Source organism: Hyalella azteca, unplaced genomic scaffold (assembly GCF_000764305.2).
Source record: "Hyalella azteca isolate HAZT.00-mixed unplaced genomic scaffold, Hazt_2.0.2 contig17306, whole genome shotgun sequence".
NCBI lineage: Eukaryota > Metazoa > Arthropoda > Malacostraca > Amphipoda > Hyalellidae > Hyalella > Hyalella azteca.
In genome coordinates, this window is record NW_025947093.1 from 62,509 (window position 1) to 83,384 (window position 20,876).

The following is a 20,876-nucleotide window of genomic DNA, read 5'->3' on the forward strand; positions in this document are numbered from 1 at the left end:
TTAGAGATAATAGCGCCGTGGAGCACTAGTTAGAGATAATAGCGCCGTGGAGCACTAGTTAGAGATAATAGCGCCGTGAAGCACTAGTTAGAGATAACAGCGCAGTAGGTCTTCAGACAATGCTTAAGAATGCTCGCGTGCTTCAATTTAAAGAACTCTGACGATTTCTATTAATTCAGTAAAATGAGTTCTTGAATTATTTCTGAAGGCGATCAGACATATAAGGTGAAGCGTGAAGATGGTTCTCATCAATTCTGAGCTCTAGAACAGAGGTTGGGTCTGATGAAGTTGTTAATACTTGTCACGAAAGTCTATTCCGCACACTCTTGGATGGCTGTCAATAAAAGCCGGATCTCATTAGTCTACTTTTTATTGTGAGACCTGACGTTCTCTGCAATATAGAGTTACATCAGAAGGCAGAACTTATAGTAGTGTTAAGGTAATTCCTCTGAACGTCAGTTGGAAACGAACACTTTAAGGCACTTGAAGAAACATTTTAAGGCACATAAAGAAACATTTTAAGGCACATAAAGAAATTATTCAGATTTCTACCCAGACAAAAGCAGTCTTATAACATAAAGAACTACCTCGGTATGGTACAACATTAAAATAATATCTTGTTAAAGAAACGTTCCGGTCAGGGCCATACAGTACAAACAGCCTGGTTAAGTTACACAAAGGGAATGTAGAATGTACAATAGCAATTAATTGAAGATTCATAGACACTTAGATTCATTAGCACAATCACGTCGATTGTGCAGTAATCTAGAAAATTAGTATAAAAAACCAACACATCATACCAACTGATGTCGTCAACACGTCGGCGACAGGCCACATCAGGCCTACATTTCAGCGCCGACATCATTATGTCATAAATGGGCAAAAAATTGCTAATAACATTGAGATCCGTCAGGTGAAACTCTAACATTATTCTTGGCACATTTGGCATGAAAATGATGCAAAGTTATCAGAAATATAGACTAACGATATTCATGTTATCGTGAGAGAACTTAACAGCAGAATTCTTATAGAATATCAGGTCACATATGCTAAGTCGTAATACTGCTAGGACAAGTTAGAGCTACTGGCCTCTGGGAGATCCTACCAATTTGCTGCTTTGTTAGAGACGAGTACACAGACTAAAAATAAAAAAAAAACAATTCGCTATGAGTACATGTTCAAGGACGAACAAATAATAAGTCATGATTAATTTACGCACGACATTTGCTTTTCATGCGTGTCACATTGAGTCGTATATCCCGTTTGATTGGGTTTACGACATAGAGTTTACGATTATTTACTACGTGTTATTCCTAGACCACTTAACGATGACCTCCTCAAATCCCTTGTTGTCTTTGTAGTTGTGTTTAACCGCGCGTTCCGCGTCAAGTGGACTCTTGAACGTCACGAAGCCAGACCCGCGGTGACGCTGACGCCTCCGCCTCGGCATCGAGTAATCTTCCAACATATTTACAGCCTCAACCTAAGGGGTTAAGGGCGTTAAGGGGTTAAGGGCAAAGGCATGGGATAAGATTATAGAAACGTAAGTAAAAGGCATGTTATAAGATTATAGAAACGTGAGTAAGAGGCATGTTGTAAGATTATAGAAACGTGAGTAAGAGGCATGTTGTAAGATTATAGAAACGTGAGTAAGAGGCATGTTATAAGATTACCTGGACAGAAGTAATAATAATAATATACCTGAAGACTAATCTGCAAATGATCTCGAAATCAATGGTATCTTTGAGTGGGCTTTAGCCTGAGTGCGTAACTCACATGAGTCGTCTGCCATCGTGCGGCTTCGCTTAACGATCTCGAGGAAGAGCGGCTGCAGACTGGGGTCAGGGAAGTGTCTGCAAAGTGCGAAAACGTTACAATCAATGAGGGCCGTATATTACAAAAATAGTACCAAATGCAGCAACATCTTTACTAGACAAATTTAAGTCCAACCGAAAACATTGCAATGTGCTTAAACACTACAAGCATTGTTTGAAAATGTTCCAACACAATTGATAAGTTCGCAATACTATAATTTTAGACACGACTATAGATTTCTCACCTTTTATTACACGCAAAATCCCGAATCGTAGGTTGCGGAGCAGGCAAGTTGCGGCTTGGATCTTGAGGACATCCTGATTTGTCTCTGCCGTCTTGCCAGGCTCTGTACAAATGAGGCTGGTACCTCTTAACAAATGTGTCCATGCTGAAGCGGACTCCTGCATTGCTGCGAAGACACAAATTCTCTATATAAAAGACAATTTATTCACAAGTTTACATTATTTTATTGGAAAACTATTTTTAACATTATAGAAATTACTAATTTGTCAAGTCACAAAAATTATTAATGACTGCTGCATTTGTTGCATCGTATCTATATTAAGGCGCTAAGCTAAGTTTCAGAACATACCTGCCACAAGAGCACTGCTTGACGTACTTCCCGTACTGGATCCAGCGAGTCGTCGCAAAGTTGGTGGCCTCAGCGATATTAAAGCCATTGTTGAATCCCGAATGGTACCCATACGGAAACGTGATGATAATTTCACCCTGCTCTTGTGTCACCTGGAGACGTGTATAACTTCAATTATAAAGTCTTATTTAGATATCACTATCAAAACACACACTATCACACTTTGCGTGGATCAAAATCTAAAATTTAGGCTTCATTATTGGCTAATTTGGCCTTTAATTATATTGGAACAAACTGACTCTGAAAATGGACATTCCGGAGTCAGGCCTTTACACCGGCTCCTGCCACTCATGGCATGTTCATTTTGTTACTAGCGGAAGAGAGAAAAATTATACAAGATAGAAGCAACATTAAAGCAGAGGCTAGAGGGGTAAAATGTATTAGAATTTGAAGATAAACTGTGGATTTATTAAGCATTCTAGGAAATTGCCACCTAGAGTTCAGGAAACCCACGAGTTTAAATAAAACACAATAAATCCCCCCATGAGTTTAAAATAAAACATAATAAATTCCCCATGAGTTTAAAAGCCATTAGATTAAAATAAACATAATTAATTAACAACAAAAGATTATGACTGACCCGTTATTACTGACAAGAACTGACCTTGTGATACGGAATGCGGCGTTTTTTGAGAATTTCTGGTGACATGATGGTCAAGTTATGACGAAGGTAGCCTGGACAGGCCCTGAAGTACTCTGGGAAATATCGGGTAACCAGTTTTTCAAACTGCCTACCGTATTCGGGGGAAATACCGTACCAGGTCTTGGGAGCCCTCGAGTGCAGTACATTAATGCTGCAACACAGAGAGGAAGCCTCAATGCACGAAATTTGAAATTTACATTTAGGCTTATTGAATAAGCAAAATCTTAACTAATCACAAGTTCAGTGAAAAATCCCCTAAATATACAACCAACACTGGACTTTATTCACAATTAAATAGTTTTGAATTATACCTGGAAAACATTGTTAAGAAATCTTGGAGAACTTTAATTTTAGGCGCAATGAGAGTAAATTATATATTTGCCATGATATCGACAATTCAGCTGCCTTACGCTTAGTATAAAGTAATAGTGGGAATAAAGTATAACTTGCACTACTGACACAAGTAATTGGACTTACACTAACACAAAACAAAAGAGGCAGCAAATATTTTCGGACCTTAGTTAAAACAAGAGTTTGAGGAGCTGCATGGTCATTATACAGCATATGACAAATAATAAATTCAAAGGATAAGGTGAAGAAAACAAAGCAAGGAGGCAAATAATTTTGATTTACCTATACAAGTCCATGTCTTCGGTTTGCCAGGCAAACAAAGACTTATAGGATCCGAAGCACAGGTAGCTCGAATTTATTCCGGGAAGAGTTTGACCATAATCTTCTTTAACGTGGCTTAAAATTGAAGGCAGGGAATTCAAATTCCATACCTGCACAATACATTAAGTTCAATTTCGATGTGGATCTTAAACAACTCATAAGTTGATAACTTTAAATTACCAAGAATTGTGCAGAATTTACAAAAAAAGACACATACCTTCAATTCTGCGTCAGTTAATGTGCCCTCCGCAGCAGCAAGGTAAGTCGGATTGTGACTGGTGATGGAGCTCCAGTAATTCTTCTCCAAATCATCATAAGCCTCGTGGAGAGGTGATTGGTGACTGCTACTCTCAGCCAGCGTCTTAAATTCGTGCGCCGACATTGGTTTCATTATTTTGTTTTTCAGAGTGTAAACACCTTCGCAGCCTTGAACTGTTTGCATAATTGTCTCATGAATCATGAGGCCTTTCAGATCAATGTCGGCCTTCCGTGGTACATATTGTTTTGGTGGTACAATCTGTGAATGACGATAAACACTTGAGTAAAATATGAAGAGCATGAAATTTCTTCTTGTCAACAAAATCTAAGAAGCAAACAAATACTACCTTGAAATAATTTCAATAACTGCAAACAAATACTACATTGAAATAATTTCAATAACTGAGATTTATTTTCAGCTGAAATTTTCACCAAAAGATATCTACTTTAATAACTTCTTTATTATCAATAAGTGTGACCCTAAAATACAACTAAATTATTTGAAAAAGCAATCATCTGTATAGTGATTATAGATCAGCATTAATATCTTGTAAGAATTTTGAATATCAACAAACATTAACCCTTTCACGGGCAAGTTACTATACATGGTCTGTTGAAATTGCCTCACAAAGAGACCTACCACGGCTTCCTCTCTGTGTTTGAGGCTTCCTTATCATGCCTCAGTCAATCACTATTTATCTGTCCATCATTCCATCTTTAGCATCTCCCCCTACCATGCCCAAAATGTAAAATACCATCAACAGGGTAATAAGGGATGGGCGGTTTCCTGTTTGTGTTTGAGGCTTTCTTATCATGCCTCAACTAATTATCCCATACATGGCATCACTTATATTTAATTATTTAAGGTAACTTGATTTAATTGAATTGTATTAAATTGTTATGTTATTAATTTTGTCATCTGAATAAACTTAATTTAATTACAAAGAAAATATTTTGTAAAGTGTCCGCATTTAACAAATTATTAAAGTGCGATTTAAACCTCCAATATGCCAAATTTTTATAAGTACATATAAATAAATATTTTGTATAATACATCTTATATTATTCTACTGGTTTCTAAAATTTCAATTTCTGGATATTTCAATGCTTGCCCTTGAAATGGATAAAATAGACATTTGAAAGATCTTACCTTTGCAAGGCCCATTTTATGAGCACCCTTTTCCTCAATGAATTCCAGAAACTTCTCAAAATCCTTGAATTCTTCCCAAGTGGGGTGAAACACCATGACTTCCCCCGGCGAGCATGATGAAGAGCCGTCATCTGAGTCAATGTCATGGGGTGTGCCAACATTTAAGATAGGGAGGCGCCCCCACCAACCAACTATTTTAAAATTTGGTTCTCTTTTTGGAGCCATCTGTAGGATTCAATTGAATTTGAATATCATATATAATTTGAATATTGAATATTGCTATATTTATTACCAACATCATCCTTGGCAGTAATCATAGAAGTATACTTAGCATTATAATTGTAACCCTTTCACAGGCAAGTTATCATATATGGTCATATGGTCACTTGAAATCGCCTCACTAAGAGACCCATTATGGCTTCCTGTTTGTTTGAGGCTTCATTATCAAGCCCCAGTCAATTATTAGTTATCTGACTATCGTTCCATCCATAGCATTATCATTTACCATGCCCAAGAATTAAAATGGGCATGAAAGTTTTGACTCAGACAATGAAATTGATGCTATTTCAAAATTTTTTTAAAGGCAGAATTATCAATATACCATCAAACGGGGTAATAAGGGATGGGTGGGGTAAATCGGGACAGTCTGTGGGGTAATGTGGGACAGTCATCCCACATTTTGTAGAAATGTTGTAGCAGCTTAGCTAATCAAAATATTGCAAAACTAAAAATAGTGGCATAAAGTTCCAACATTTTTATTATCTGCATAGCATAAAGTAAGTTAAAAAATCATACCTACATTTAATACTTCTGAAAATCCTTAAAAAAATGTGTGAAAAGCAAGATTACTGGTATATAGAAAAAAATTCCATGACATTTCCATGACCATCAGTATAATTTTCATAGACTTGTATACAACAGGTTTATCACGACTGAAAGACTAACCGTGCATATTCTACCATCTCCTTCAGTTGATAAATAGCAAACGTGTAAATGCATAGAGCAGACAGACACAGAGGAACAAAAATGACACAAATCTGAAAATCTAGCCCACACTGGTATTATATGAATTCAATATTGTAAAATTACAACAAATATTGAGTAATGCACACAAGATTGTATGTGATAATGTCAACACAATTCAGAACACTCTTCAACACCACTACCCTAACATTAAATTTTCAAATTCCCATTTCTCTCCATTGCTTCTGCATATTCATCTGCTGCTTGCTCAAGCGCGTTGATGCCCTTCTTCGTACACCTTTTCTTCTTCTTCAGTTCATTTAGCTCATATGCTCTTTGACAGAATGACAAGCTAAAAAAATGTCCCAGTCAATCAGAAGTTGAAAATGCTTGAAACTATGCGCTCAGTTCACTGCAATGTTGTGATTCATCTCTAAAGTTGCACATCTCATCACACAACACCATCCACACCTGTGTTAGGGAATCTCTTGGCATCAACAAGCAAAGTGAGACAGTTCTTCAACTGTGTCTCGTTGGCTTCCTCACAATCCTTCTTGATGAAGACTTTTGGCACCAGCCATCTCATGTTCCTACCAAGGCTATACCTGATCCTGATAGGGCTCTTGTCCAGGTAGCATCTCAGGCAGTGACCTGCAATTTTTTTCAAATAGTTTGCAAAGGCTATTTGTGAGTGCTATGGGGCAGTTTGAGGATGGATTTGCAGGTGGTTTGTTGGGCATTAGGAAGGACAGGATGTGAGCCAAGTGCCATTGATGGAGGACTCCTGTTGACCAGATGTAGTTGTAGAAAGCTAGTAATCGTGTTTGTTGCATGTGTGGTAGGTGCATCAAGAATGAGGGTGGTATTGTGTCAGGGCCTGGTGCTGATGGGCATGTAGTGTTTATTGCTCTAATTAGGTCGATTACAGTGAAGTTGCTGTTAAAACCAAGAAGTGAAGTTTACTACTGAGGGCATATTTTGGGTTTTATGGAGTTTTGTGATTTGTGGGGATGGGCTGGGTGGTCCAGTAAGTTCTCTAGCCAGTGCATTTGCTACCTCTACTGGGTTTGTAAGGAGTCTATTCCCAACATCTAGGATGATGGTTGTTTGTGGTGGTGCCTCTCTGAGTTGACAAATTTTATTCCAAATTTTGGTTCTAGTTGATATATAGGTCAATGATTCAACAAATAATGTCCAACTTTTCTGTTTAGCCAGAAGAACTGTGCGTCAAAACATTGCAGCTGCACGCCTGTAGTTCATCCATAAGTGGATGGTGCCTAGCTTCTGACTGTATAGTACTAGGGCCTTTCTTTTGGTTCTGAGTGTAGCAGTGCACTCTGGAGTTCACCAACAGTGGGTTTGCATTTGTTTTCTGGGGTTAGTAGAGATGGGGACTGCCAGTGCACCCGCTGTCACGAAGCGGCTCTCCACTGCACTGCATGTCTCAGAAGGGGAAAGGAATGTTTGCATGATGTCTACATGTTTTTGGTAGGCAGCTCAGTCAGCTTTGTTTAGGATCCATCTGGGCCTTGAGGGAAGGGGTATGTTTATATTATTTATGGTTATATTGAGGAGGAAGAGGTCACTGTGGTATGGATCAGGAGCTGGTTCCCATGTTAAAGAGGGAGCCAGGTTGTCTAGTTATGGTGAGGTCAATGTGTGTGAGTGTACCTGTTGGGCTTATGTGATAGGGTGCTGTGTTTGCCAGTATGATGTTATTTGTGTGAAGCCACTATGCTATGAGCCGGGCATGCTGGTCTGAGTAGGAAGATCCCCAGGATTTGTGGTGGGCATTTGCATCGATGCAGATGATGTAAGGTGTGGTGAGCAATTGTAGTATGTCTGTCAGTTTAGTGAGGAGAGTTTTGTTGTCTGTACAAGGGGGGGACTTATAGTAAGCATATGGCAAGTTTGAAGGAAGGGAGGTATATGTGTGTGGTACACTGGTACAGGCTTCAGTGAGTGTGGGCAGAGTTATGGTTTTTGTTGGGCACTGGCGGGCACTGTGCAAGTGTAAGTGGGTGTGTGGGTGGTACATTTGTTTCCTGCATGCATAGTATATCTGGTGCGTGGTTGTCTAGTGCTGTTTGGATGTGGGATGTTTGATCTAAAGATGTGGATATTCCATTGTAGGAGTGAGTCATTACGAATGTGTTAGGGAGGTGAGGCCTAATTCTGTAAGCAGTGAGGTGATAGTTGATTCAATTTGTAATTTTGATCCTAGTTCAATAAAGCATTCTATTTTGGCACTTAAAGAGGTTGCAAGTAGAAGTTCCAGTATTATTGGGAGCAAAGATAGGAACCAAGCTGGGGAGGGGGTTGTGTTGCTGGAGTTTGCAGGGGGGCTTGTGCATGGTCATGGAGAGTTCTGGTGTTTTTGAGGACTTATTTGTGGTGGTGACAGAGGTGGTAATAGGGGCAGAGAGGATTCTTGTTCTTCCATGTCATCCAGCTCCTGCTGCATCATGGGAGAGTGGTCTGGGCAGCTACTTACTAGAGGGGGAAGCTGTCCAGCTGGAAACCTGTAGTTGGAATTTTGGGTTGTGCAAATGGTACTCTGTTGAAAATTTTTGTTTATGTGTAGAGGTATGTAGTGTTTTTACCCATCAGAGTATTGCTATTCCTCTTTTGTGGACAGGTTAGGGGAGGGAAGGTGGCTTGTGAGCAGAGTGTTGGTGGTAGTGTCTGAGGTGGTTGGGTCTGTCTGGTTGCATGGGTTTGAAGTCTTCTGTTGCTAGAGTTGTCATTGCCATTAGTTTGCTGGGCTGGCAGGGTTTCTTCCTGGCTTTTGGGTAGGAGACTTGGTGGTTTACAGAGCAATGACAAATAAGGCACATAGGGCAACTTTTATCAAAGGCATCATGGTTCCCTTTACAGTTAACACATCATGGGGGCTCTTGGCAGGTTAGTCTACTATCTCCATTTGTCCCCCAATGACTGCAGAGTTGTGGACTACGACAGTAGGTTGAAGAGTGTCCCCACCTGCAACACTTGTAGCATTGGATAGGATTTGGATAATATGGATCCACTTTGTAGCTGCTATATCCAATCCAAATGTTTTCAGGTCATTGCTTTTCTAAAAAGGTCAGCACGAATAATGGCATATGGGATTTTGCTGGGTCACGGAAGAGCTTTCCAACAGCTGTGACTCCCGAGGGTCTGAGTAGTTCCAATAAATCTTCAATTTTTTTTGAAGTTCTGGTGCATAGATTTTTCCAAGGGTATTTTGAGAGTTCAGCGCTATAGTGATTTGGATAGGGAGCAAGATCCAAATCACTATAGCGCTGAATATGGCAAGAAGTCTCACTGCAAGTAGTGTATTCACAGAGCTGGGCAGCGCTAGGTACTTAGAAATGTAGCGGCCACTACCGCTACTGCTACATGCTCTAGATGCGCTACTGCTACACCCACTAGATTGTAGTGGGCGCTACCACTACTGCTACAGTAAAATGTAGCGCCGCTACATTAGCCGCTACAATGGCCAAAATTAATGGAAATCTCAAAATATTTATTGTTCTGTTATTGGGATTTATTGTTCTGTTATTGGGATTTATATTTAATGATAATAAAACATTTTCAAAACATATCAATGCAACTTTATTGCAATTAGCCTAACCAAACTAGTATGGGTTAGATACAGTAAATAAAAGTTACAGTTATTTTTAGGTCTAGCTTTCCCTACATGGATGCCTACTATAATCTACCAATCTCAAAAATTATCCACAGATACATATAAAAAATCAGTCTTTTATTCGTATATATATATGGATAATTTTTGAGATTGGTAGATTAAAGTAGACATCCATGTAGGGAAGGTGAAACATAAAAATAACTGTGTAAAAATAACTTTAAAAAACTGAAACGTAAAAGAATACCTGTAAAATTTACTCGCCAGTTGCATGTCAAGTGAAATATAAAAGTACCTGTAACATTTACCTGCAAGTAAACTGAAACATAACAATACCTGTAACAATTACTCACAAGTCGTAAGCAAATTGAAATATAAAAATAAGTTTACTATTAAGTAAAATCTAAGGGCTTTATCTATAAATGTAGCGGTAGCTCTGTAGCGGCAAAACCTCGTATTGCTACTTGAATATGTAGTTTCCACTACATGTACCATAAAATGGGGTAACTTAGACCACTTTTTTTTATAAATGATGCCATTTTTTTACTAGCTAAATTAAACTTGAATTGAAACGTGCAAAATACAGGTCTATACTCTAGCTTCACTCACCATAAATTGCTGGCTCTTGCCTCTCATAGTCTTTATGTAATTTCAAAAAAAGTGATGGTCTTTGTTACCCCAGCTCTTGGGGTAACGTAGACCGGGTGGTAAAAATCAATTATATTTTCTGGTAAAATAACTCCAGGTTTTGGTGCATTGTAGTAGAACTCTTCTAGTTACATATGCTAATGACAAACTTGAGGAAAGTGTCATAGTTTGCAAATGGGGGGGCACCGCCCCATAATGAGGGAAATGTGACTACCTAATGGCAGCCCTGATGGGGTAATATTGACTGGCTTGGAAATTAAGTTAAAATTACCATATATAAGACTCTGTAGAGTCTGAAACATAAAGAAAAAACATAAATAGGCTGTCAAACATAAAATATGTTATATATGGTAATTTTATATTAACTTCCAAGCCAGTCTATGTTACCCCCTCAGGGCTGACATTAGGTGGTCTAAGTTACCCCATTTGGGGGCGGCGCCCCCCATTTGCAAACTATGACACTTTCCTAAAATTTGTCATTTGCATATGTAACTAGAAGAGTTCTACTACAATGCATCAAAACCTGGAGTAATTTAACCAAAAAAATAAAAAAATTGGAGGGGGTACTCTGATAGGCTTTAAATAATAGCTTTTTTTTTGTGGGTCACATTTTTAATTTTTTAACCTATTAGATATGCACACTTTTTAAATCTTTCTATTGTGTTATGTAGCCTCAGTATTAGGCCTTTAATGCCCATTGACAAAATTTTTTTATGTCAAATAGTTTTTGAGTTGTGTGGGTTTTTGTTAAAAAAACGAAAAGTGGTCTAAGTTACCCCGCCGGTCTAAGTTACCCCATTTTACGGTAGCGCACTACTGCCCTGGCTGCCCACCTCTGTGTATTCACTTGTTCTAATATGTGGCAAGAGATATAAAGCCATCCTGATATTAGGTGCTGTACCATCAAACAGGGTAATAAGGGATGGTTTTGAGCGTTTTTCCCTTATAACTTCTCACCATGAAACATTTCATAAACAAGTTTTGGCTCAGTTTAAAGGTATTTGTGAGGGCTATTGTATGGCATCTTTGAAAAAATTCCATATGCAATTTGTAACGAGCCAGATGCGAAATAAAAGCCTCATGAACTAACCCTGGGAATGGGGTAATAATGGCCACTTGAAATAAAACTTAATTTTAAAATGTTTGAAATATGCAGTGTTCTCATCCATTACTAACAGTAATCTGAAGTCTTCCTCTTCCTTTGTAGATGATGTAGATGTAGAACAAATGATATATTCTGTGATTTTTACTTGTTTTTCCTTTCTTGATATGATATTACCTCTTCCATACATTACAGTATTATTGATGTCATATTACCTAATCCATGGACATGCCATTTAGCATTGACAACAACCTTGTCCACAGCAAGCTTCATATCAGCAGCCATGTAGCATTTCTTCTTTAGGTAAGCTTACAGGATGGCTTGTAATTTTGCACCATATTAATTGAGTCAAGTGAATTCACTATAACAAAAAAGATTGTAAAAACATACCTGAAACACAAAGGAATAATTTAGTGACAACCCATTATATTTTTTGAGAAAAAAATCATAGTTTAGGTTAATAACTTTACATTCAATGTTGCCTGGTTAAAATTCTATCTATGACATTCTATGCACAGTTGGGTGATGACCGATAATGCACTAATTTTTTGTCAAGTGAAGTTTTTTTGCTGAGCGAGGTAAATCTAATCAAAATTCTTTGCTGTTAATTGATTTTCTTAGAACTGGAGCCTTTGCTAACCAAGGCTCTACTGTAACTGCGTTTTTAGGGGTGGGTGTCCCTTATTACCCTGGGGGGTGTCCCTTATTACCCCATCGTGTGGAAATGGCTACCATTTTCTTTCTGGAATGCGATATGCTAATTCTGTCAATCACATTTTGAAGGGGAGCATCTAGGTGGAAAATCGACGGTATTGGCTTTCCCGGTGTTTAGTCTTATCTTAAAGCTGACATTCTTAGCTATCCAATGTTACCAACACCATCTCTGTACATTGATTTATGCAATCACAACACATCCCGTAAGGGAGGGGGTTTTGGAGTTCTATAACAAATAAGATAGGGGGAAATTAGCTGCCAAGCACTTAAGTAGAGTGTTAGCTTGAGCTGCAGTTCAGTTACCCGCCTGGCGTTGTACAGGGTGGTGTGCATGCAGTCACTCCCACCATCCTTGACTGGAATCAAGCTCCAGTAACATTTAGTTTCATATCCTTGCTACATTGAGTACCTATTGCGATGCAGGCGGGTTTTTGTTGCGCTCTCCTGAACATTCATACCTATTGTCACGGCAAACCTATCTCCTGCTAGAGTTTTGAAGCTACAGCGATGAGACATATACCATTTGATTCGCAATTAAAATATCTAGAAATGGTAAGTTTTTTTCAGTTTTGTTATGGTTTTGAAAATATTTTGAAAGGGGGGAGGGAATTTTTTAATTTTGAAAGGGGGAAAATCTAAAATTTTTGAAAATTTTGCAAAAAATTCTACCCCCATCCACAAAAATTCAAAATTCAAAACAAGCTACAACAAATCGATAGATATGGTCCTTACTCATCAAATGATATGCACCTTGATGTTGTAGCATCAAAGTCCTAAGAGGAGATAGACTTCTGTAGTAATCCCTTTGTAGCCATTTTCCAAGAATTTCATGTTTTCTTTCATTTTTTTTAAATTTACATGAACAAAAAAGTCTTAGAATTCCATTTCACGTAGGTGTACAAAGTTTCAAAGTGATCCATCCATAAATAAAAAGTTTTTTCACCACATAGATGCTCCCCTTAAGCCAACACCTGTGTGCAACTTTAATGTAAGTACAATTTTTTAATACGGTTAATATTTTTTTTTTCTACAGACCTTAGCAGAGGTAATTTTCCAAAATCTCACTTTTCACACTTTTTTCAAGGATTTTTTGAGGTAGTTAATGTATGATGAAAGGTGGTAAATGTATGATTTCTTAACTTGTTTTATGCTACATAGATAGTAAAAATGTTTAACTTTATGCCACTATTTTTAGTTTTGCAATATTTCAATTAGTTTAGCTGCTACAACATTCCTACAAAATGTTGGACTGTTCCTTATTACTCCGCCTGTCCTTATTACCGTAAAATGGGGTTACTTTGACCGGCGGGGTAACTTTGACCACTTTTCGTTTTTTTAACAAAAACCCCTAAAACTCAAAAATGATTACTTTTTTTGACATTACATCAAAACTATGAGAGGCAGGAGCCAGCAATTTATGGTGAGTAAAGCTAGAGTATAGACCTGTATTTTGCATGTTTCAATTTAAGTTTAACTTATCTAGTAAAAAAATGGCATCATTTTGAAATAAAAAAGTGGTCAAAGTTACCCCAGTTTACGGTACCCTGTTTGAGGGTACTCCTTGAACTGATCCACATATTTGGTCTATTGTTTAGGCCAGCTTCAGAGGGTTTAGCTTGGCTAAGATAATATTTTCATCTAGGCTTCTGACATGGGCCTTTCTTGTTGATGGGGGTAGATTCTGTATTATGCTTTTACTGGATAGGTCTGCATGTACTGAGTTTCTTTTCTTTCCAGTGCTGTTGATGGGTAGTCTGGTTGCTTATGCTGAACTTTGGTCCTGGTTGTCCTGCTCTACCATTAATTCTATGTTAGCTTGCAAGGATGGTAAAGTAGCTAAGGGTGGTGGTACTTCTTGTTGGCTTAAAGCATTATTTTTTGAGTTTACTGGATATGAACTTGCTGTTTCAGTAGCTTCTAGCTGTGGGCAGGGTTTTTTATGGATTTGCCAGCCGTGATTCAATTTCTTTGAGCTGTGATTCCATTTTTCCAAGCTGTGAATTCCGTACCTCAGTCATGAAGAGCCATTCACAAGGCATGAATTGATTTACAAAGTCCATGCAGGTGTTACCTCAAATCTCTAACTTTACCCTAAAACAGTCAAAACAACAACAATAACATTTGTCTTTACTGTAGGCTGAACATGTGTTAATGCAGCCTGACATGACTGCAACTATGAACCAAATGAACGATCTTCAACAAAACATTTAGGTTGACCTGTTTACATTACGATGATTATGTTTTGCAGGACATTTTGGCGGGAATGGTAAAGCAATAGTGCAGATTGCATAAGCGGAAAATTTTATGAAATGATAGGCTTGCAAAGTGCTAACAACAATTTTTCAATCAAACAAAAATTTATGACATTTGAGCCATGAGATTTCACACCAACTGGAATTATATGATATTAGAGCCAAGATGTTTAAGAAAAAAAAAACTTTTCCAGCTCTGCCAGCAGTTAAGTCAGATTTTGATGAGCTGGCATTAGGCATGGAATATATCTACTTGGCAAGCTGTGACTGAATTTTTGGAGCCGTGGTTTTATGGATTTGCCAGCCATGATTCCATTTCTTTGAGCTGTGATTTAATTTTTTTGAGACATTAATTCCATATTCCAGCCGTAATAAGCATTTAGGAGCAGGCAGCCATGAACTTTTTACCAAGTCCCTTGCATGTGTTACCCCTAATCTCTAATTTTACCCTAAAAACAATTAATGCTAACATTTGTCTTCACTTGAGTGGCAACTATTCATGAGATAATGCAGTCTGACCGCTCAGACATGACCGCAAACACACAATCTGTAGGGAAACGTTTTAGGTTGACTTGTTTCATATTGTTGTGCAAGATATTTTGGCGGGATTGTTGAAATAGTGCAGATTGCAGAAGTTTGAAATTTTATAAAATGACGTGTGTGCAGAGTGCAAACTGCAATTTTTTCAATCAAACAAAAATACATGACATTAGAGCTGCAAGATTTCATACCTACTAAACTGAAATTAAATTATATTAGAGCTGCAATATTTCAGAAAAAATAGGACTTTTACAGGTCTGGCTAGCACTAATTGATAAAACTCCTGCAGGATTTGAGTCTATCCCTTGACCGTCTATCCCTCCCGCAGCACTGAGCGCAGCCTTGCGGGTTGCCTCATCCCCAACTCAGTACCGTGACATTGAGCTGAGCGCTTCACGATATTTTTGCAAAAAATAGCACAAAAAACAATAACTGATTTCGTGTTGATTAAGGGGAACCCCCTCCCCCACTTATCATGACTGTTAACGGTCAGGACTAACCACTCATAATTATTTATTAATATTATTAGTTATTTAAACGGAGACTGACCAGTGTTGCTAGCCAAACGTTTCTGGGAAAAATGCCAGGGGTGAGAGCATCCAGAGGGACATGACATTAATGACCAGTCACCAGTGTTGCTAGGATGCTAGCCAAAAATTTCCGGGAAAAGTGCCAGAGGGATTTTGTTTTTGTGCGTGAGTAGATACACGGCTGGCTTAAATTAAGTTACCCATATATCAGTTTATATCTAGAATAATGTACAAAGTCCTGACATTTCCATTAAAATAGTTTAAAAAATTAAATCTGGTATACAAATCAATACAAATGTCAAAATAAATCACTACAAATGCAGGATTTGAGTCTATCCCTTGACAAACAAATCAATAATTATCATTCATCAAGCAATGAAGAAGCTCTACTGTCTCTACATGAATTAAATCATTGTTATGACAGAAATAAATTTAAATTAGAAAGAAAAATTGTATTTTAGATATAATACCTCTTAGGTTGAACATTTATTTTATTTAGGAATATCTGAGCTGTTTTCATCAGTGTCACTAATGGATGCGGGTCAACCAGCGGCCAGCGCTATACTTACGGGCTACGGCCATCGTAGAACTGCAGGATGTTGAACTTACAATCCTGGTACGGACTGGTAGAAATAGAACTGACGATCGTTTATAGATCTTAGGAATTAGGATCGCTGTTATATACGCGGCCAGCGTACTCAAGACAAGAGTTAAATATGATATAATAGTAAATCATAAGACCACTGTTCAAAATACGATAGTCGTAGAATTTATCTACATGACATAGTGATGTCGGGGCTGAAGTGTACCTAGGCCTAGGCCTGATGTGCCCATGTGGCCTGTCGGCGACAGGCTGTCGCCGATTCTTGTCCTTTTCGTGCCTTGTTCACAGAAGATCTAAAATCGTGTCATTTGACCGGATCTTTTAAAAGTATTTATGTTCGTCAGTACTTATAACGCAACTGTTTTTCAAGCTGAATAGCTGAGCTGAAAACCGCCGTACAACTTACGACCACCTTCTTCTTCTTCTTCTTGTTACTTCTTATAGGAGCACTGGAAACTGGTCCATTTAGCCCCTTGCCTAAACAGTTTTTGGTTTACGCCTAACTATCATTTAGTAACAATCTAAGTATCTAATAATCTGAAAGAATCTGCAAGAAAAAAACACACACACACACACACAAAACAAGAAAAAAAAAATACAAATAAAACATTGTGCCCAAAGTTTTGACACTTGTAGCACTGCCATGGGTCAGCTACAAAAGGGTTAACTTTGAACCGCTGATATCCAACATAGAGGTATGCAGGTAAAGTGCTAGAGGGGAAATTGATCTTGAACATAGAAGTCCGAATTTGTTGTTTTCCTTTTAGTATTCACTCTGCGCTTACATCCTTGTGCCCTGCTTCCTTGAGAGCAGCTGTTAGTTCCTCATCAGATATGTCCTCTCCAAATGGCCCAATGACTCCAGAACACATTGTCTGGTTCAGAGGAAGACGACACTTCACACTCCATGAGCCAAGTTTATTTACACGTAGAAGTTGGTTCAGATCATTAGGGGCATCCTCTTTCAAAGTCACTACAAGGAGCTGGCGTCTGGAGTTCTTGTTAAAGTGGCTAATGCCCACTTGACCAAATGGTGATTTAGCCAGAGCTGTGCTAATAGCAATATCATTAGAGAAGAACTTACTCAATGGGCGAGTGCCAGGGCCATCAGGATCTGCAACAGGTTCTATTATAATTACTTTATTGTTAGAGTCAGGATGATTTGGGATTGGCATGGATGCGTGTTGCTGAGATTCAAATTTATCATTGGCATTCAGAAGGTTGTTGTTATAGCTTTCCAGCCTAGGTAGGAAGCCCTCAAATGTATCTGTGTCGACAGTGTCGTTAACATGTAAGTCGTCCATGTCATGTACCTCAACCTCTGGCTCTGCACTAGGTAGGACAGTGTCATTGGGGCTGAGAGGCGGCATTTGAGACCAGGTCGGTATTGCACTTCCAGAGAGATTAGGCTTAGAGAGTGATGCAGATTGAGAGTTGGTCTCGGAGCAGTCAGATGATACTGAAGCAGTATCACCCTGTTCCTTTTTCCTGCGTTTGGGCATTTTATCCGTTTTTTGTTTAATTTGACGGATTCAACTATTAATGCAATGAAAAATTCAACTATCAATGCAATAATCTCAATTAACTATTCGTCGTCAGATGTCGATAAATGGGCAGAAAAACTTACACACGTCCGTTGTCGTCCGTAGCTTCAACCGGCCCTTACGACCACCGCGACTGCGGCAGTTTCATCCGCGTTGTGACGCACGCGTTACAAGGTATTAACACGTGATTCACGGAACACATCCGCCTAACGTAGGATATACTCACTCATATAGGATAATGTATAGGATAGGACGTAGGATAAGATATATTATCCTATGTTCAACCCACAAGATCTGGCACTACACAACCTGCCGATGTAGGGTTTATTCAACACATAGTCAACCCACTGGTAATCCCGCTACTTGTTTTGTGTCCACTTGTAATCCCGCTACTCGCGCTGTTGTGTTCAGTGATAATCCCGCTACATTTGACCTTATAATGAGTTTAGGACTTCTTAGTTTTAGGACTTCTTAGTTTTAGCCGTTTCTAAATTGGATTAGTATTAATAAGTTTTTAAATTCACTTTAATGTCAACAACCACCCGGCCAGAACTGTAGCAGGTAGCTGAGATCGAACACGCAGCTCATCGCTCCAATCTTGGTACTCTGAACTGCGCATGTATCCACATGGGTCACCCGATCCAATATTCCATCTTCCTTTGTCTCTCTTTTCTTTGTCCTGGTAGAAAATTATGCTTGGTCACTCACAACACCCAAATTTACAGGAAAATGGTTAATGTGTGATGGAAGAAATGCCTTTTCAAGCTCATTAGGCAACCTGTGGCTTGAATCGCTATCAACTATCTTCCGACGATTATTATGTATACGGGATTTTGTGATTACTTAAAAATTTATCCACAACCGCATTAAATGCATTCCTCGCTACTTCTTCATGATTTGGCATAGATGTCGTGATGTCATGTCAGACATAATTCTTATGATGTAGCTATGGACCGAAAAACACACCTTCTGCTAATTTTACCTTCAAGATGGTTGAAATTTTCGTGACAAGTATTTAAAACACTCTCATCCTTGAAGTAATTTCACAAATTGCCTCAAAGGCCCCTATTTTCTGAGTAGAGGTGATAAAAAACTATTATATGTTATCAAAATTCTCATATGACATTTTTTCATGGACCGTGAACCAGACTTGACAGACGCTTTTTTCTGAAAAAAATCCGTGATTTAGTTTTATTTCAATTGCGTTGGCCAGCTAAAATTTATGACAGGGTACTTTCTAATTAAATTTAAAAAACTGCAAAAAATGGAATTTTTACACCGAAGCCTACAAATATACTAGTATATATTGTGTTATAGGCGTTTTTTGTTCGCGGACTTGTCCGTTTTTAGGTCACCTGGCAACCCTGCTGTGAACACCCTCGGTTGTTCACAATTTTTCTGGTCCAATGTTATTCTGTGGGTCTCAACTATCGCACTGACACAACAACTAAGGTATTTCGTATTTGTGATACCCAGTGTGTTGCTCGGGCAGCATGCACAATACTACTGAGTCCCGGACTACTTGCCAATAGTGGTTTTTATATTTTAGTTTATGAAGTATAAATTCCAAGTTTTCGTAGGTTTCCTTAGCCCTCTACCGCCGTATGTCACTCTCCGGGAACATAACTTTCAACTTAAATTATGCGTAAACTACTGAGTGCAGCAACATGAGGACGTTTGTACGCAACAGAGAACATTTTAAAGTTGTCGTACGTGGCGGCAACCATCAGTGCAAGTCATTTAGCGCTCACTAGAACCTATCCTTTGCGGGAAGTAGGCGCGAGACAATATTTCTCCGGTTACTCATGTCAGGCGGCAGAGGCTTAAGGTGCACGGAATCGCCTAAGGAATTGAAGCGTAAAAACCACTGTTGTGGAGTAAACCAACTTCAAGATTTTTCTTTTAGAGTATTATTAACGGACGCCATTACGCATGATCATATTGGATTTAGAATTTTCTCTTGGACGGAGTAAGGAACGAAGTCTTTTTCACGACGTCAGAACTGAGCATGACACTATCGGCATCAATATTTATATTCCTCCTTTTGCAGGAACATTCAAGTTACCAAATCATTTGTCTCATCCTGGCAAAACTACTTTCGTCTTGTGTCAACTTCGCAGCTCAAACTTGATTTATCACCTTCCTCAGGCACGACTTCTCCATAAACGCGTTCAAGAACAGACTAGATAAAGCTATGGAGAAATATATGTTCAGACTTGAAATGCCTAGCTCCTTATCGAACCCGGTGGAAGTCTAGTCGCTTCTTCAAACTATCGTCAGTCATGAAAAGATCCGGTCAAATGACACGATTTTAGATCTTCTGTGAACAAGGCACGAAAAGAATCGGCGACAGGCCACATCAGGCCTACACTTCAGCGCCGACATCACTATGTTATGTTATGATAATCGGAGATTATCATAACATAACAAAGTGATTATTCAATAATCTTAATCATATAATTATGATTAAGATATTAATTATAAATTATTATAATATATATAAATTAATCATATAATTATAATTTCAATAATCATCTTAATAGTTGGGTGGGGTATATCTGTAAAATGGGAACTGAGACGAATGGGCGATTGAAGAATTGGGTATGAAATATATTGCTTAAATTTTGAATGATTACCTTTATCATTGCATGAACAAAAGTTACATTGTCATTGTGGTTCTTGCACCTCCGCCACCTCATATGAATCCGGTAACTGAATGCATTTTTTACGAGTATCATACCACTAAGCTTCATGCTGGTCTCCAAGCTTTAATTCAATGTACGTAAAGTATAATTTGTTCACAAACTCTGTAGTATTAAGATTCTGCTTCATCGCTGTACATTCACTAGAGATGTAACAGAAACTAATAAGACGTTGAGAGTGAGGCACGAAACACCAGGGATGCCAGATAGCTTAAAAAATTAGATCAGTGCTCACTGCAGTGAGTGACAGAGAGCGCATTTTCTCGTCCGTCCGTGACGTCACGGACAGACAGACGGCAATGCCGGACAAAATGCGCTAAAAAGGCCAAGTCCGCGGACAAAAAGGCCTATAATTCGATATTTACGAGTAAATTTATAGGTTCCAGTGCAAAAAAAAATAAATTTCATTTTTCGTAGTTTTAAAATTTAATAAGGGAGTGCGCCACCAAATTTTTTTTC

At 38.5% G+C, this 20,876-nt stretch overlaps 1 protein-coding gene across 2 annotated transcripts; it reads right to left on the minus strand.

The window, feature by feature from the left end:
• Window positions 1-354: 354 nt before the first annotated feature.
• On the minus strand, window positions 355-16,761 carry LOC108681101 (probable lysine-specific demethylase 4B). Of its 2 annotated transcripts, XM_018170086.2 has the most exons (9): window positions 16,137-16,761; window positions 5,191-5,415; window positions 4,000-4,299; window positions 3,744-3,892; window positions 3,072-3,261; window positions 2,408-2,559; window positions 2,060-2,224; window positions 1,777-1,853; window positions 355-1,483 (listed from the first exon to the last, which is right to left on the minus strand). In XM_018170086.2, the coding sequence occupies exons 2-9, from the start codon at window positions 5,413-5,415 to the stop codon at window positions 1,479-1,481; spliced, it is 1,263 nt and encodes a 420-aa protein (XP_018025575.1). In that variant the 5' UTR covers window positions 16,137-16,761; the 3' UTR covers window positions 355-1,478. The 2 variants fall into 2 exon arrangements, with proteins under 2 accessions (XP_018025575.1, XP_018025574.2); XM_018170085.2 differs by lacking the exon at window positions 355-1,483 and having other exon boundaries at window positions 1,499-1,853.
• Window positions 16,762-20,876: the final 4,115 nt, after the last annotated feature.

What these genes read in the sequence shown, in the direction of transcription:
- LOC108681101 (XM_018170085.2), bottom strand. Translation starts at nt 5,415, where the DNA reads ATGGCTCCAAAAAGAGAACCAAATTTTAAAATAGTTGGTTGGTGGGGG. An exon ending in GAAGACATGGACTTGTATAG is followed by an intron (nt 3,262 to 3,743) that starts GTAAATCAAAAT and finishes TCTGTGTTGCAG; the next exon opens with CATTAATGTACTGCACTCGA. An exon ending in AAGCAGTGCTCTTGTGGCAG is followed by an intron (nt 2,225 to 2,407) that starts GTATGTTCTGAA and finishes GTGTCTTCGCAG; the next exon opens with CAATGCAGGAGTCCGCTTCA.